This window comes from Anas acuta, chromosome 1 (genome assembly GCF_963932015.1).
Source record: "Anas acuta chromosome 1, bAnaAcu1.1, whole genome shotgun sequence".
NCBI classification, from domain to species: Eukaryota; Metazoa; Chordata; class Aves; order Anseriformes; family Anatidae; genus Anas; species Anas acuta.
In genome coordinates this window covers 55,972,975-55,991,981 of record NC_088979.1, presented here as the reverse complement: position 1 = coordinate 55,991,981, position 19,007 = coordinate 55,972,975, and the positions used below count along the sequence as shown (strand labels likewise).

The window sequence follows — 19,007 nt, the reverse complement described above, 5'->3', positions numbered from 1 at the left end:
CACTATTTCAGCAGCAGTTCACCCGTACTTCTTTTGAGTCTTTTTAGTTTGACACATAGATATATTTTGACTTTATGTCTTTGATGACACTGAGTAACTGATCCTACTTTGAAGCTGGCCCTGCATTTAAGAGGAGGCTGGGCCAGATGAGGTCCACAAGTCCCTTCCAATCTAAGTCATTCTGTTCTAAAAGACTGGCTGTGAACCAGCCCAATCTTTCTGTTTTCACAATTTAACCAATGCTGTTAGAAAATGATGGTAAAAAGGAAGAGCACTGAGACTGGGCAAGCCTTACTTTGTGATGGTGTATACACATGCAAAAAAATGTATTACCATCTGTTTATATCAGGACTGAATTCATTTCTTTTCTGACAAAACTTCTGCTGGAGATAACTAGCACTTTTCACAAAAGTCAGAGAAAAAAAAAAAAACTGACTAATTGTGACATGTGATGGATTTTTGGTGGGAAGTACAGCTGAATTTCAGAAACAATAACTGAAACTCCCCTTTTGATGATGAAGGTGAGTCTGTCTCTAGTAGAAGCATGCAACAGAATCAGAATTGTGATACAAGGATAGCTACAGTTGATAGCAATGATAAGAAGAGCTTGAAAATTCGAAGTACAGTTGATCTTAATATTCCTGACGTTTGATTTTCTGCTGCCAGAAAAACATATGCCTACGCAACCTCTACTACTTGCACCTGAATCCCTTCTGTATGTTCTAACTTCACCACAACCTCTGCAAGCACCGCATGTTTTGCTGGCAGGCAAGTAATGAGGAGAAATGAACGTTGTTTCTAATAGTTAATAGTAACCCTATGCCTATTCATTTCTTCCTTGTTTCATCTTCTATGATGAAATCCTCCTGCTCATCCTCTAGGATGAACAGTTGCCTCTAGGCATTCTCTGTACTATTTGTTCCAATACCAATGTTTCTGTCAATTTACTGACTCTGTAATTATTTATAGGATTATGAGGACCACATTTCATTACTCAGGAATCAAAATATATCTCTTGAAAGTTCATGACAATACTGGTTTAAAACACTTACAGAGAGAATCCCACAAACCTCAGAAGACTACACAGCTCTGTATCACTTTTTATGGATTTACTAACTCCATGTTTGTAAATCATCTTGTTAGGCTCTCAGTGCAAAACAGCAAAACTTACCAAATGTCTCAACCATGTTAAACTACAGATGGAGATGTTTAAGAGAAAACAGAATTTGAGAGTTGGGCTGATATAAATGGTATGTAGTACTCTGTCTTCAGAGAGCATTGTGTAGCGTATCTTATCATTAGGTGTTTGGAAAGCAGCTGAAAAAAATTGACTGAAATCTGAATACATCACTAGGACAACACCTTGCAAATAGAAAGGGAAAAAAAGTTGTTTCAAGACACATTTATAGACCAAGTAACTCTCAGCAGAGCTAATCTTGTTATAGTACCTTTGGAAATGTTTGAAAGCCAGGTAAATCAAAGAGCACCTTTGGCCAAAATACATACTCTACCAACAGAGAAACTACACAGGAACAGCAGAACAGATGGTACTAAAGGCTTTATGGATGCTGATAGTCCATTTACAATACAAAGAGCCTTTGTTTTTAATGTTTACCTATCAAAACCACGGAAAATTCAATCTGACTTTACACTGATGTTTCTCTATAGCACCTAGAAGCATGATTCTTGGAGTTTAGATGGTGATGTACTATTCATCATGTAGCATCACTGCATTTGAACCAAAGCCAATGTTCTGATTTTCAAACCTAGAAGTTTCAAAAGCTATGATGCAGGCATTGTTTTTAACCACTTATTTTACATATTTCAGTACTTTGGGTGGGGACAAAACTAACTTTTTTTTTTGTTTAAATTGCACTTCTAAGTACATTTATTGTCACAAAGCATGCTAAAGTGCTTTTAGCATTGAAACGCCACTCTGGAAGAAGCGATTACCCTGGAAAAAAAAAAAAAAAATGAAGACATTGAACTATGTTCATTTCCCTGCTCATTTCATTTTAATGCCAAAACATATCTTGTAATGCCAATACAATATGTTTCAACACAGCATTCAAACAAATCATCTTTTTTTGGATCTCTCCCACATATTTTCCAGAGTTCTGTCTTGTCTATCCAAGTGTCTAAAACAGGATTTTCCTGCCTAGCCGTTTGCCTGGAAAGCTGATAATATTTACCTATCGATTTTTGGCATCTGCCAGTGTAGTCTCCCTGTCCACATGCACAAGGTCTTTTGTCTCCTTCACTTACAGGCTGAATAAAACCATTGGGTTAGGAATTTGGTCAATGTTATCATCACAAAATTAGTTCAGTATTTAAAAACTGTGGCTGCTATGGCAGACCTACATTTTCCTGCTCTGAGGAACACTTTGTACTGCATGTATTCTCATACATTCCAGCTGCTGCTTGTATATGAATTCTTAACATTTGTTTCCAACCTTCAAACCTTTTCTTCCTCTCACTTCCACCACATTAAATTTCCTGCATGCATTTAGATTCTTTCTCAGCCAAGCAATAAGCCACAACAGAGTGGAATTCTTGGCTGCTGATGCTTGCCAGAAGGTGTGAGGAGGTATGCAGCCAGCGTAATGCTCAGTCTGATCCATTTTTGAAAAAGGATTTAAAAATTCAAACTGACAGTTCAGAATATAAACAAAAGATTGAGTTTTTGACATTGCTATGAAAAAAAAAAAAAAAGAAAAAAAAAAAAAAAAAAAAGAAAAAGGAAAGCTTAAGAAAAGCAAGTGCATATTATAAAGGCATCAAGTAGATGACCAAATGAAATGGTAGCTTTTAGGTAGCAAAGAGCCTCTGTACATAGTGACATTAAAGGAGGGACAGAATTAGAAAAAAAATTGTCAGAAATAATATATGACTCACTGAAAGGCATTTAAAGCCATTTATGTGACTCACACAGGGAGGAAAGACAGGGCAAAAGGGGAAAGAACAGAGCGTATGGTGGGATTGTCCATAATGCCAAGGCACAACGTGACTCTTTAACTCTGGCCTTCATCACTACACCTGTGAGGTGATGATGCTGTTGTGCAGCACAGATGGAGCAACACCACCCTCTAAACTACTGTCTTTTCTTTGGAGGCTACCCTAAAACAAAATACTTTTAAATACCACAAAGTTATTTGCTTTTGTAGAATATACGATCTAGAATTGCAGGTATTTCTGTTATAGCAACTTCTGAAACCACTGATTCTCGGCAGCAACAAACAGTAAATGCCATTATATCAGCAAGGACATACAGCTCCATGGAGGGCTCGCCTAAAGGGGTGTAGAGGTGTCTTCAGCCCAGACACTGGGCTGAAGGAAAAGTTAAGCAGCAAAGTTTTCAGTTTTTTGGAAGCAAGAGAAAGGAGAAGACTGAGGTGAGGGTGTGGAACTGCCCACTTCCTTCCTACAAATGTGAACAAGAAGCATGATGAAGACCACACGCTTGGGCGATACAGGAGGACCAACAGAGGGAAAGAAGGAAGAAACCTTTACACAGATCTGCGCTCAGATTACTCTGTGTATAACTGGGTGCTTTTAAGGTGAAAAAGGGCATGGTAGGCACAATTCCCAAATTCCCACTGTTATGACAGAAATCAGGTTGATACAGGTGTTGTACCCTCATAATGCAATATCTTTTGCTGGGCCATCCATCTGGATACTGTTTTCAGCTATCATCACTGGGTGCAGTTCATTGCTGTCCAAATATAATGAGCATTTTGGGGGGTATAATTTTGTGTAGAGACAATATAAGGAATGCATATCCCCATACCAGCACTTAAAAAAAAATGGTCTATGTCTATAATTTTATTAGCAATGTAATCCTACTTGCTACCCTTTTTTCATTATCTGACAAAACATTTTTACATATTTACTTCCAGTGAAAAATACAGAACAGATGTGTTTCCTGTTTAAGTAAGAATTAAGTTATTTGCTGTTTAATGGGTCCAAAAAGGATAAGGAGCTTCTAGAATATCATTTTGGTCATGGTATGCATTATCCTACAGTAGACTGCATGGCAACAATTCACTTTCCCTAACTGTTCTGTACATTTTGCCAATTATCCACAAAGTCAGTGGTTAACTAAGAATGTATCTAGCTAAACAAGGCATATATATAAAAAAAAAAAAATAGAAATGCTTCTGTTTAATGCTTCCAGTGCTTCATTACCATCAAATTACAAAAGTTGGATAAAAAGTTTTTCCATAACTCCCAACTCATTACAGAAGTCAATCCACCACCTATCTCATAAATTACTTCTCATTAATTTCTGCCTCTCTGTTAAAATAATGTTTACCCTTTAAACAAACAACCTTGTCCTCAGGATTGTTCTTGCTTAGAGACTTGGTAGTTGTCATTTAAAAGTGTGGTCACACAAACTGGAAACAGACATCTGTTTTTTGTAAAGTACTATAAATACTACAAAAGATGAAAGTTCATAGGCTTAAGGGATTAAAAACAATGGTTATGCATCCCTTTCAATAAATTATTGCAATTTAGAAACATAATAACATGACTAAAACTCTCATTATACTACCGCGGATCCTCCTCACTAAAGCAGAGCACCAGGCCAGAGAACTGACTTCACAGCAGCATCAAAGAAAATCAGCCTCAAAGAGACCTCTGGAAGCGATCATCTGGTCCACTTCCGTGCCTGGAGGCACAAACGAGTGTGTGCTTATCACTCCTGACAGATATTTGTGCAGCCTGCTCTTGAACCACCCCTCTTGACAGGGATCCCACAGTCTCCCTCAGACAAGCTTTTTTACTATGGGCAGGAAATGCCCTCTCTGGGGGATTAGAAAAGTAATACATAGGTAATTTAGAGTAACTAGACTAAATTCTAAAATTTCAGTGTGCTAGGCCACCAGGTCCAGGCAGGGAAAAGGGGGAAAGCTGGGAGAAATTACGACAGTGGTGTACACATGATTTAAATCTATTTTAAGAATTCAGTGGTTTAGCATCATTTCCTACCAGGAGTTTCTACAACTGAAGAGCACTTACATGAATAAAGCATGAGCTAACATAGAGTATTTAATTTCATACAACTGTGGTTAACTTCTACAAGTCTGTGAATACACAAGGCAGTTCAGCTCCCCTTTGAGGCACACCTTCTCCAGGAAAGCACAGTCTCAAGACACAGGCATGACAGTAGAGGTCACTGAGCTGAGAAAGAGCCACAAGGAATTGTAAAGAGAGCCAAAGTGGCTCAAATGTCCACCCAGGTCTTCACAGAAACTGTTCTTTGACGAGCCAGAGGAAAATAGATTAGGAAACCTAATTTAGAGCACTGCCAAGGAATTGGGCCAGATAGAGACCACCCAAAACGTATAAAAGACTCGGAGAGCTGGGAGTGGTGGCAGGAAGAAACAATTTGGCAAAGATAGGCAAAATGTTCAGACTGCAGTTAGCAATCACTGTTTGTACAGAAAGTAGAGGAAAAACCAAGACACCACCCGAAACCCTTAAAGTCAGCGGACAATAGCCCATCAGAAGGGCGAGAGGAAATACACACTTGTTTGGAAAGAGACTGGTAAATGAAGACCCACGTTGAGTAAGTTCATTTTAAAAACTTCTAACTATGAGTACATTTATTAGGGACCCGTGAAATAAAATTAAAACTCTGCCTACTGTATTATTTAGATATAGCTTCCAAGATACTATCCCACAAGAACTCAATTCAAAAAATTCCCATGTGATATCCCTCTTTGAAACCACCTATGGAGAAATCGTACTATCTTCTCTGGGTACTATCTGTAAATAAAAATTCTTCTAACCTTCATGTAAGGGTTGCAGATACACATTTAAGCAATTAACAGTTGAAATTAAAATGGAATTTGCTTATTTGCAAAACAAAACCCTACAGAACTTGTATACAAAAGCATTAAGATTGTAAGGAGAAAGGGGATTGACATTTAGCCTGTTCATCTAATTACAAAATCTTAATCTTATTGTGACTTTCCAAATCAGCAAACCACTTAATAAAACTTGGGATAGTTCTGTCACTGTAACTGATTCCTTAATTAATACAGCAGAGTTTAACTCTGAAAGAATTATGTTTTCATTTATTAGAATGCTTTCATACAAAAGTCTAATTTCTGCTAAATCCAAGTCTGGAGACAAAATATTTCAGTAAACGTCCTGTCAAACTACCGCTGAGTAACACGTAACTCCTTATAGCAATACAATACACAGAAGAATTAAAAAAAAAAAAAATCACGTAAAAATGTTGTTGAGATTTAAAAGCATTCTTAACTTTGGAGATTTCATCATTATTATTATTTTACTATTACCATTTGCAAGTAAATGACACGGTCTGTATGGTACTGCTGTGATATTTGTCTACTACTAACTGGAGATTCTGGTCAAACAAAGGAAGGAAATGTTTAGAGACCAATTCTCTGTTGACATAACTGTATTGATTTCATTAGACTTATGGCAGAAGAAAACATAGGCTTCTGTTTAGATAGGAAAAAAAAAAAAAAAAAAAAAAGCTATATTTGCTTTTATTAAAACATATTTTAACCCAAATAGTAGAGAGGAGTGACAGGATCCACTTCTAAATCAAATAAAGTGTATGTCTCAGGTTTGGTAATTTTGCCAATCCCATCTCCAATCATTTTTTTGTGTGTGTGTTTGTGCATCACATACACAAAGCTTAAAGGAAATTAAGCATTATAAATCTTGAAAAGAGCTTGTACACTTATTTTTTACTGTGAAACACAAATTTATGCTGCAGTTAAGTCTCTTTGTTCAATAGAGGCCACACAAAAAAAAAAAAAGGAAAGCAGTTTAAAACCAATGCCAATGATATACTGATATACTCCTATATTTCTCTTCTATGCTTCAATTCATTAAGCAGTCTTCGTGAAAAAAGGCAGTGGGAAATTCTCCAGTCCCTCTATGTAATATGATGCACTAAAGCTCAAACTGGACCTGGGAATGAGAAAAAGATTTGGGGGAAAGGGAAGAAATGTCCACTGTATCATGAGCTAGTGAAGGAACAAGTTTCTCAGAGTGCCTCGTTTGGGGTAGTTCTCAGGTGGGTTTTCATTAACAGATGCAGGAAATACAGAGCTCAAATAGTTCTCCAGGGCATGCCAGGCTTATGAAGTTAAGTAAGATCTGGGCCAGCCAAGACTAATATATATATATATATATATATATATGTATGTATCAGAAAGGACAATTGTAAAAATGAAACTTGGACACTCTACTTTAAATAAAAAGGATTTCCCAAATGCAAACTGTATGTGAACCCACATAAATGGAGAGCAGCTGTATTCAGTTGCAATTGCTCCTATATTCTCAATTCACTTCCAGAGAAAGTACCCTTTCTGGAGCTGATGGGCAATTTTCTTGCAGTGATAGCTGTCAGCTGGATCTGTTCCTAAACTCAAACTGGGAGTTGTGCTTTATTACACTTGCTGTGTTTGTGATGAGGACTATCTGTGGGTGAAACTGGAAAGAGAACAAAACAAAATTATTTCAAAAGATGGTCACTGGAAGTACCAGTCTTACAGCAGTACTCCATTGAAGTGCTTCAAGACCACTTTATGATTTTAAATGCATTTGTTACTGGTTATCCGCTTTCCACAGAATTTACCTGACTACAAAAGCGACAGACAAAAAGTGAAGTACATTTGCAATACTGACTTCTATGACTCTGTAACAGAAGGTCTCAGACTTATCACTGAAAGTCAGACCGCAGTTGTATAACTCATTCATTGCTGCTATCCTTTCCAATTTAAAAACTGCTGGAATAACTTTGCCCCCAGGAACACAATGCTGTGACCAGGTGCTCCAGATGCAACATCTGCTGCCACATGCAGCTGCCAAGGCAATAGTGCTTGGCTGCAACATTTTCCACCTCATAAAGTTATTAGTCAGTTCACTGAGTTCCAGACCAATGTCAGAGTTGGCATTCCCAGTCACTTTCCCCATAAAAAGCCCCAGGTATGTCTCTGAAGACTCCGGCTGCCACTCGTCAAGCCATCAATGAGAAAATACCTTGGATTATATCACTACTGCTTCTCCATTGAACAGACAGGTGAAGCAGGTTTTAGGAGATTTTGGAACTGCTTTTTCATGAAAGAGGACAAATGCAACTGCAATTAACTCTTCTGAAGCTTTACTCTTCATCATATGAGAATGTGATCATATAACTGCTTGAGTTGGTGTTTCAGCCCACTCCCTATGTACCACTTCCCAAACCTCTGCATATAAGGACCCCTACCCCCCCTCCCTTACTAGGAAAGGAAGTTTTGAAACAGCCTTTTAAAATACTGTTTAAAGAACATTATTTTCAGTATGTACTCATGCTTTCATGCTTGGAACAGGAGTGAAGGAAAGTACACTTCTGGGTCTGGATATGTGTCTTCAATCTAGTGTTATTACTATGAGAAAAAATTGCAAATGGTTTGGGCCAAAAAAAAAAAAATAAATCCCCTAGAAAAAATCTTTCAGTAGAAAAATCTTTGTAGAGAAAGTAAAAGCCAAAAAAAAAACAAATCCCAGCTCCTTCACTTTTGCCCTGTTCTTTGCAGCCCTTCCAGCTCTGAAGGGAATTTGACTGCAGCAATACAGCTGTGATGTACCACACAGGTCTCCCTCCACCATACACTTGAGTTAAAACATTGATAAATTCTGATACTGAATATATACTTTGGGCTCTTTCGTGGCATGGAAGCCAAGCAAGCACCAGGCCTTTTTAGGCCTAAATTGCTTTTATTCTTGGGATGTAGCTAGCATAGTGTTCCTTCTTCCCAAAAGGCTTATGGAAACTTTTTAAATCAGAAATCTGTTCCCTGACAGGACAAACTGACTGGGAACACCTATACTATAGTCTACCATCCAGTAGCAGAAGCAATGGAGGGTTTGAAGCCCCTTGCCGTACCAGCGATCAACACTAAAACTTAAAATAAACAGAAAAAATCTTACCAATCCTGTCAGTTCATCTGACAAAGGCTGTCATAAGAACAATTCCTGAAACCATCCAAGGCTGAAGCAGGTAAGATCACTTCTGTCACCTTAAGTGCACCTTTATTATTTATCATCCACCTTTTCTGTTAGTGAAAATGAAACGCAAGTGTTCATAAAAGAGCTCAGTCTGTGAAAGCAGTTTTGTCATAAAGAGCATGCTTTCCAATTAAAATAAAGAAAGGACTGAAGTTCTTTATCATCCCATGAATAGCATAAAAATTCAAACCCACTTCAGAACACTTATTTACATTGTCAAAACTTGCACAAAGGTTTGCTTTTTCTCTGCAACAGACAAGCTTGCCAACCTAGCCTGAAGAAGGGTGAAAGGTGCAGGAGGTGCTGCTCTCATCCCCACTTTGCTGTTGGCGATAGCTTGAGGGGCTGCATTCCACTCCTGTTACAGGCTGTGAAAAGCCTCTCCTTCCTCCTACCCATTGTACTCACTTTTATTTTTTAAATTAGCACACATTTTCTGTGAGTAATATCTGCATATAAGTGCTTTAGTTTGAAAGGCACTGAAGGTGCTTGAAATGATGGCTAGGCATTTAACAACAAAGCCTTTATTAAGACACTTTCAGAATGCCTCCCTTCTTGAAATCTCACTCGCAGTGTCTCTGTCTGAGCTTCCTCCTCATGCCTCACTTGTCACTGCCATTAATATTCACGCTGCATTTGGAACTACAGCAGCTGTAGGTGTATCCAAGGCTGCTTGACTTTACCTACCTCAGGTACCAACCGGATAACAAACACAGTGAGCTTTGTAAGCCTGCCTAGGACAACAAGCACTTAGCAAGGCGACGAGCCCACACTGCAGTCTGCGCTATCACAATTTCACTCCTACTAGAATCTGGAGGGCCTGCTTTGAATTGAATGCATATGCTATTATCACACCTACAAACCCCTGCTCCAGAGAAATGTCACTTGAAGCCAATTTCTGAAATCCAGGCTGTGGCAAATCAACTCAGAGAAGAATTGTAACCTCTGTTTTTGATGGTAGCCTCCTGTCCTGATGTTACTTTAGCCATTTTAGGAGGCTGTGTCCCAAGTGATCACATGTGCCACAGCTGAATCTTGACAGAGAAAAGGCTTAGACCTTTTCTCAAAATTTCACTCTTAAATCAATCAGCAATCAATGCAGGTCACAGATGGCTTTTCTTCCCATTTTAAGCAAGAATGAAAAACCAGCATCTCAGACCTCACTTCAATAGGAATACAAAGGTACAGTTGCTTGAAAACTTCTGACTCAACTGAGACAGCTCTGCCTAAAAACACCATTCAGCTTTCCCGCAAAGAGCATCAGCTCAAAATGTTCTTTAAATTCCATTCTCAATTTCCTACTTATCTCCAAGTGATGTATCCAATAAACTTACATAGATACATAACTACATATTACAGCAATACTTTAATTCAGATCCATCTTGTATTTCTACATCTGTTCCTTGTCCATTTAATTTTTCACTTGTATTCTCTGCATAATTTAGCTTGTATCCTGAAGCCTTACAGAGTGGAAAATAATTGCACTGTTATCTTTCTGTCCTTCACATAACTATGATAGCACTCCTGGCTGTGAAAAGCTACAACTGACACTGCCATTACATTGCTGAACTAGTCCTCAAATAGGTACAGCATTTACAGCAACTAGAGCTTCAGAGAAAGAGTCAGAAAAATCTTCCACTGGCCTGAGCAGAGACAATGAAATTCCCACAGCAACTGCTTATGGCAGTAAATCATGCGGTGCTACTATTATTCAGTAGTTGTGAAAAGTATTTCAGTTTGGAAGGGGGAAAATGTTGTTTATCAAATCTTAAGAACTATGGAAAAACAGAGGTGCTCAATTAGTTATGAGCAAAGAGGATCCTTTCCTTTACGTTGCACTCTTTCTTTCTGCTGTCACAGAGTCGTGCCTACCCCTTGATCTCACTAGCTATGAGCAGTGAAATCATACTCTGTCATGTTCCAGCTGGCAATTTCCACGGTCTGTTCTCTAGGAACACCTAGAGTGCTCCCACTCCAGTTGGCTACAGGCGTCTATGCTTAGTTTACTTTTTCTATCTTCATTAATCACAGGCACATTAGAAAGGATTAACTAAAAAAAAAAATCCATTAAAATTGATTTTCCTCTATTCTGAATACCAAAGAAAAATAGGTGTCAAGCAGCTGTTTGATGGGAATTCATGCCACATTCCATTTTCCTTTGCACACAACACAGGCTCTGCTTATGTTAAGAAAGCCTGAGGCAATATGAAACTGTCTAAGGTTAAAACTACTATTTGAAAATAAACAGCATCAAATACACTGTCTGCCCTGAATGAAGCATAAATGCTTTGGGATTATGATTCATTGTCTTGCAGTCTTCCTACTCTTGTCTTCTTCTTGAAAACCAACAGCAAATGACAAAATAAAGATGTCACCAACATTGCAAAGAAAATTACAGTATTGGGACTTTTCTCTCCTCTGCATTCCATGAGCAGGCAGACAAAAAGGCAGACAGAAAGTCCACTGAGGAGGATAGACTACCCAATGACTCAAGACTCCAGCACTTTGTTTCTCTCTTCTTCTTTTCTAACTCCTTGAAAAATCACCTACTGCTTTATCAATCTTAGTGGGATAAAAGAAAAAACTGATCACTATCCCCTCCAAAGCACCTGGAAACATCTTGGAAGGGAAATACAGCAGGAAAGTGTCAAGCAAGGGAGAGTAAAAGGACAGAGAGAGATATTTGTATCTGCTTTTCTTCATTACTCATAGCATAATTTCTTTTCCATTGTGATAAGAGAAAGCAACAGATAAACAGATGGGCATCTCATTTATCTTCAGGCTTTCCCTCTTAGAATATGGGTTTCCAACAAGTGGTCCAGAAAGCAGATCAGACCCAGAAAGTGCGTTGAAGATAATGAGCTGCATACTGAGCAACTGAGTGTTTTGTTTAGCTTGGGACAGGAGATGGAAATTAAAGTATGTCTGAACTGATTGGCAGGGAAACACCAAGATAACTGTCCTTGGAATTAGTGACACAGACAACTCTGTCTGTCCAACTCAGAATATGAATATCACCAGTGATTAGACATCAGTCACTTGAAAAAGCCATCATTCTGTCGGGGTGAAAAGTGGCTCATTTGAAACAACATTCATCTCAAATATCGTGGCTCTCTAGAGGAATATTCAATTAGTGTCCAGAAGTTCCGCATGTGGTACCACTCGGCAGCTATTGTTATTGCAATCATCAGGAGAGACTAGCAATGAAATAGCACAGTAGATATCAAATTAAAAATAGAGAAAAGAGAAGCAAAAAATAAAACAGGAACAGAACTTCAGTAAGATACTTTGGCTATTCACCTAAAAGGAATATAATTTCATAACTGAGTCCTTGCCTCTAAAAATCAAAGATACAAAGGAATGTCATACATAGGAAATCATCTTGATGGCCTAATATTAAGAAATATCAGAATATACTGTCCAGTGCATGGTCAGTCACTGTCAACACAATTTTTCTTTCTGCTGAAACATATTGAATTTGTTTAAGAGTGATGAAATACAGTAACAGAAAAGATTTGTCGGGATGCTTGAGTTGTAGATTCACACGGTGAATTAATGTAATAGTGGTACCAGTGCAAAGTTTGCTCTCAGAATATGAAGACAAGAATGTGAAATTCCCCATACTTGGCATACACACAAGTATTGGTATATTAAAACTGAAATATTGACAACATTTCTCTGATGTGCCATGCAACAAAATTACAGGATAGTTAGGAAGATAAATGCAGTCATGCTGGTCTTTGAGTATCAGTGTTTATTGATGCCAACCACATGACGAGGCACTACTCCTGAAACTTTGCCTTTGGGTTTTTTTCTGGGGGGAATGAAAGGTTGTTAGTCATCAACATAAGGACCAGCCTCCTGACAGTTCCAGTAGATGTGACCATCTTTTCTATTATCCTCTTCTCCCATATGGACCCATCCTAAAGCTAACTGACTGAAAATGTGTAAGAGGATGGCGAGCACAGCCTGGAAGCAGGATTTCCACTGGCTGGATCCAGACTCTGCTTCTCAGCCCTGAAGAAGTTACCTGTGATCTGTTCTCCTGAAGTGCAGGTTAACCCTGGACTCCAACAAAGTCATATGGACTTTCAACACCAGTGACAAAAAAAAATAATAATAATAATAATAATAATATAAGCTGAACTAACAAAAAATTAAGTCCTTAGCAGCTGTTTCCCTCCCCATAACTTTGTACTGAATTTTTTTACTGCTTTCCCTGCAGAGAAGTGAATTTTAATTATTTGACATCTCAGTGGTAATGCTGTTTCAATACTCCAACTAGAAAAGGTGACAACTACAAAAACTGCTTTTTAAAAACACGTTTAATCACTTAACATTTGCATCTTTAAACTGATGTGTAAAGTGCTACACAAAAGCTAAATATTGTTAGAAATTTCTTGTTTTTGTTTATCCTGTCAGCACTCCTTTCCATCAAAGCACTGACAAAAGTTTCAGCCACTGCTCATGATATTAACAGGAACAGAACAGTTGAGATTGCAGTACAGCATTAAAATTGGAGGAGCTTTCAGTTTCACTTCATACAACTCCCCCAGCAACAATGCCAAGCATATTGAAATCACAGCACTGATCAGAAAATTCACCTTTGGGACAGCAAAGCACTGACATGAGCAGTGGTCCTATGATATTTGTTATGTAACTGGGCTTACATTGCTGACTGGACAGTCTATAAATCAGTTTCTCCATAAAACTCTGAAGTCATAGGTGCCAAATACAAACATTTTTCTTATAATCCCATTCTTGATCTTCTCATGTTATTATTGGACTTATTCTTAGCTACATTGTTGCTAAAATAAGTTGCTCTTTTTTTCCTACAAAATTTGCCAAACCCACTGCTGGAATGCATTTGTATTATCCTCTTGCTAGCAGAATTCCAGTAACATTCCCATTGACCTAATTGCAGTTTTTGGCTTGAAAAATGACACGTTTATGTGAATCTGGTAAAGCTGTTTAAGCAGGGACACTAGAAATGAAGTGTCCATGTGGCCCCTTTCATCAAGTTCCAGACTGAATTCCCTGAGGAATGTGATGGCATTTCTTCTCCCTGTTCTTTTCTAAAATCCTATTCTAAGCTGCTTTAAAAAATATATATATCAAAAATCTGACAGAAATAGACCAGAAACTTAAGTAAAGACAGCTGGAAAGATGAAAGAGTGATAATGTATAGATGCAAACCAAGCGACGCGTCCCAGCAACTGGCAGGGACTAAAATCTGTCCCAGAAATGTACGTTATTTCATCTGCCATTAAAGAATACAGTGTCAGTGGGGAAATCTCAGAAACCACAACACAATTACATTGTTTTAAGTCTCTGTTTGAAAACATTATCTCTACTGGAGAAAAAGCATTTTATATATATACCCATAGTGTGATACTGTTAGAGCAAGCCTTCAGGTAAAAAATTACAGGACAAAAACGATTGCTCAGCAATAGTTTAAAGCCTTGGTAGATACTACACACTATTATTAGGTGAGCAGTTCAAATGTGGCAATATTACATGAAAAAAAAAAAAAACAGTATTACATCCCAAACTAGATTCTAGACACTGTCTGCAGAGTCTCCATACCAATGATACTTCTACTTTTGCCCTTGCTGCTAAAAAAAATGTGTAAAGCCCCATTTCATGGCAGAGACAGTGCCTTTGACTTATATCTTTTAATCTTCTTGGATGCGCCGACAACCCCCCATTCAGAGTTTCCCCACTTTCCTCTGTTATGAAGCTCTGTCAAAAAGATCTGAATTAGTGGTTAAAAAGATTCTAAATTATGGTTGTACTTGATGATCCTGAAGGTCTTTTCCAGCTGATATGATACTGAGATTCTATGATCCTATGGTCCAGGGATGCATTCATAGCTATGTCTCTACTGTATCTTCATTCCTTGTTCCCAACGTATTTCTGGTTATGACATGTTTTCATAATTTTCTAGTGTCAGTCACCCCAGTGGCTTCCTTACCTGCACAGATCTTCCCATCATAGGTCTCGCACACCCAGTCATGGCACTCGCACAGCGGACCATAGTATTTGCCGGCCTCCGTCACTTGGCAGATGCAGACTCCACAGTCGCACCTGCCCCTGCCGCTGCACAGCTGCCCCCCGGGGACGCGGCACCTGAGCTCTGCCTCGGCCCGGGACAGGCGGCATGCAGCAGGACTGCCCAAAGCGCTCCTGAGGAAGACAGCAAAGAGGAGAAGCTGTAGTCAAAGCCAGGGGCTGTGGGGGAAACCACCCCGCTGTCAGGACTTCACCTGTTCTCCAAAGCCCTGTTTTTAACACCACAGCTTTGTTTATGGTTGTAAACTACTACTTGCCTCAAATCACCCAATTTTCTTCCCTTTCATCAGAAATCTCGTTGTTGTGTGCAGGAATGCTTATGTTGTATTGTAATTGCCATGTTAAACTGCAATCGGCTCATCATTTTCATTACGCCTATCTGGTATATATGCATATACACATAGAGTTTGATTATCTACCATGAAACATTTTGATTTGAATTATCCCAAAAGCTTTAAAAATGATATATACATCCAAACATTTAGGAACTGTAACTGGAATACAGAATACCAAAAAGCAAGCCTATGATTGATTCTACTAGAATATATTTGAAAAAGTAATCCTTTTGCAGTCTTCTGTCTGTCGGATAGAGAGGATCTATGCTTTCATCCAAACAGAAACAGAAGTAATCACTGACTTCCATGTAAAAGTATAGTTAGTAGCTATGTTTTTAATAAATTCAGGAGAATCCAGAGGTGAGACCTGGATTGTACCATGCAATGGAGATCAGGACTTGCAGGACATACACAAGGAAAATCAACATTGCCTCATTAGGTTCAGGATTACAGGAAAACAAAACAAAGGACTGGCCAACTTCAGGTGCCAAAGACAGGTGTTCACAGCACTAGGGAATGCTGAGGATCCAGGTTAGTACTTCTCAGACACTAGATGTTACATGCTTGGGAGCAAAACTGATGCTGGCTGTAAGCACAGACAGGTGCTGGCCCTGGTGGAGGCAAAGAGCAAAGGGAAAACCGCCCCGCTGTGCTGACACATGAAGACGCAGGAACACGCATGGATTTGTGGTTAGGCTCTCGCTCTACTCAGGCAGCAGGATTTGGCAGCTTGGGTACAAGCAGCCATCAACTTCCAACTTTTCCCCACTTTACTGCACAAAAGATCTCCATCTCAGACAGGAAACACCTCATGGCAACAAAAAGCCCTGACACCCTTATGACACCCGTCCATGCCCTCCTTAATCCCAAGCACCTTCCCTGGGTGCCACAGGGCACCAGGCGGGGGCAGAGCTCACAGATCGCCTCTAACATGCCCTCCACACCCTGACCCCAATTTGTCAGGAGGGTGCCAGCCCCCCTCATGGTCACTTCATAGCCACACTTACCTCAGGGACGGAGGGGCGGCGGGGCGCAGGCCAGGCAGGGAGGTGACCGCCACCACCAGCAGTGCCAGCCCCGGCAGCCCCCGTGTACACATGGTGCCGGGCTGCGTTCCCACTGCCTCCTGTGGACAGATGGACGGACGGACAGACAGACAGAGCCGGCGGGTGTGCAGAGAGCTGTGAGCTGGGCAAGCCCGGCTCCAGGGCTGCTCCCCCCGCGCCGCAGTGGCGCTGATTAGCTGCCTGGGAGCGGGATTTGGGCAGCGCTCTGGGAGGGAGGCCGGTGCCAAACCCCGAAGTTTACAGTCTAAGCAGGGAAGTAATTAGAAACAGTTGCGCAGCCAGATGGTTTATTTTGATGTTTTAAAAGTGGCCCGTGCGCAGATGTGAACGAACTGTCTCAGTCTCAAAGCTCAGGCACCGTAAATATTTGAGGTATGCGTATCCCCGCGTCCTTTGATAGATGGCTGTTTGGGATAAGTGCTGAGAAGCTGTGAGGGAAACATGCACGGCTGAGGTGTTATCTGTAGGGACTACAGAGAGGACAGGATGGGTGATCCCCAGAGGCCCGGGCGTGGGTGCCAGGGCTACCTGCTGGCAGCCTCACCCTGTGCCATGCCATGGGCTGGCACCTGGCTGGGTGACCCTGAATAAAACATCCTGAGCGAGCTGAAGCACCACACCTCATTAAAACACAGCACAGCGCTGCATCACACCAGTGGGTGGTTTGGGAAGTGGCTTAAAACTAAGCTATAAGGAGGGAGGCGCACTCAAAACGAGTAAAAATTGGCAGGAATGGCCACACACATTTCTTTGGAAAAGTCATGCATAGAGGAATAAAAAAGTATCTTCTATTAGGAGAAGCTGAGAGATCAGCTCAGCCTGGAGAAGAGGAAGCTCAGGGGGGATCTCGTCAATGTCTATAAATACCTGAAGGGAGGGGGCAAAGAAGATGGGGCCAGGCTCTTTTTAGTGGTGCCCGTTCACAAGACAAGGCAACGGGCACAAACTGGCACACAGGAGGCTCCCTCTGAGCACCAGACAGCACTTCAGTGCTGTGCAGGTGACAGAGCACTGGCACAGGTTGCCCTGAGAGGCTGTGAGGTCTTTTCCTTGGAGATCTTCAAAAGCCACCTGGCCATGGTCATAGGCAAACTGCTCTGGGTGGCCCTGCTGGAGCAGGGATTGGACCAGATGGCCCCCAGAGGTGCCTTCCAACTTCAGCTGTCCTGTGGTTATCCGTCTGATTGCCTGATACTTCCCTGATATGGAAAGCTCTTAAGGGAACAAACTTCCACCATGTAAGATGGTATGGCATAGGTGTCCTGATCTACGCATCCATATCTGCATTTTTGAAGTAGGCAGGTTCACAAAAGCTTTCACTGGTTCCAGGGCCTGAGGCAAAAGCTCTCAGTAGCTTTCACAAAATGAATAACTTTTGGTTTATTCTCATATTAAATATCTGGTATACCACAGATTATACTGTTCTGGAAACATTTTAAGATTTGGTTAAAAATCCTTCTACTTAGATGCTGCCTTTCCCAAAAGTGTAATTAGGCCTAACATAGTGAACTCAAGTGTACAATTCCCAGGATTACTGCTACCAGACATAGTTCTGCTAGTGCTCTTCCTGTGAACAGTAAGTCAAACAATTGACTTTGCTCTGCTGGTCTTATACATGCCAAAAGAACTGTTTTTAAGTTCAATTTGGGGCCTGTAAAGTCCAATTTTTAGACAAGTATGCATTCAATAGAAACATATTTTCACTGAAACATGAAAGAAGAGGTTGGAAAAAATTGTTCGAGACTAATAGCAAATATACATTCTTATTTCCTGAAGATATAAAACCAAACATGATTCCAACAGACTATTTAAACATAAAACTTCTGCCTTATTTTAATAGATTACCACGAAGCTATGGCCTGTAAAACTTGCTGTCTACATGTAGTGTGCTATCCTCTATATGACACATAATTTTGCCCTGTAACATGAACAAGAATATTTAGGAGGAAAAAAAAATCTTATAGTCCTGTATATAGCTGCTTATTGTATAATAATTTTGTAATAATCTTGCTGCAATAAATGTATATTTCCCATTGCAAATATGTTACAGAATTTTCTCATACAATGCTGATGGTAAAAATCTTGTATTAAGTCCAATCTACTGGTTTCAGTCTTGCAAATTGCTTACCATTGTGCTAAGCTCTTGCATCTGACTTTGATGGATCTAGCGAAAAGGTAAGTAAATTGGCAGACTTTTATTTTTGACAATACTTGAATTTTGAAGTCCATGCTTAATGCAGTACTATGTGCTCTGTGTGATAGTTTTTCAAATTTATCTGTAATGTTACAATAAGAAAAAAATCAAATGGCAGCACTTTTAAGAACAATGTAGCTGTCAGAAATCATACTGCTAGAAGTCTGAAGTTACAGAGGAATAAATAGAAAGCTTTTCATTTTAAACAATAGTAATTCCCTTTTGGCACTAAATTTATCTTTAATCCACACACTAAAATGTTGCCATCTGTTCGTCTTCCTTCTTTTTTCCTGTGCAGACTGGTGG

At 39.8% G+C, this 19,007-nt stretch overlaps 1 protein-coding gene across 2 annotated transcripts in view; it reads right to left on the bottom strand.

The window, feature by feature from the left end:
- The window catches only part of ITGBL1 (integrin subunit beta like 1), a 145,875-nt gene extending 129,073 nt beyond the window's left edge, over positions 1–16,802 (bottom strand). The window contains exons 1-2 of one of the 2 annotated variants that reach the window (XM_068677823.1): positions 16,448–16,802; positions 15,008–15,219 (exon numbers count right to left, since the gene is read on the bottom strand). In XM_068677823.1, coding sequence (XP_068533924.1) covers positions 15,008–15,219; positions 16,448–16,539 — 304 coding nt within the window. In that variant the 5' untranslated portion in view covers positions 16,540–16,802. The remainder of the gene's footprint in view (positions 1–15,007; positions 15,220–16,447) is intronic. The other variant, XM_068677812.1, reaches the window with a different exon arrangement.
- Positions 16,803–19,007: the final 2,205 nt, after the last annotated feature.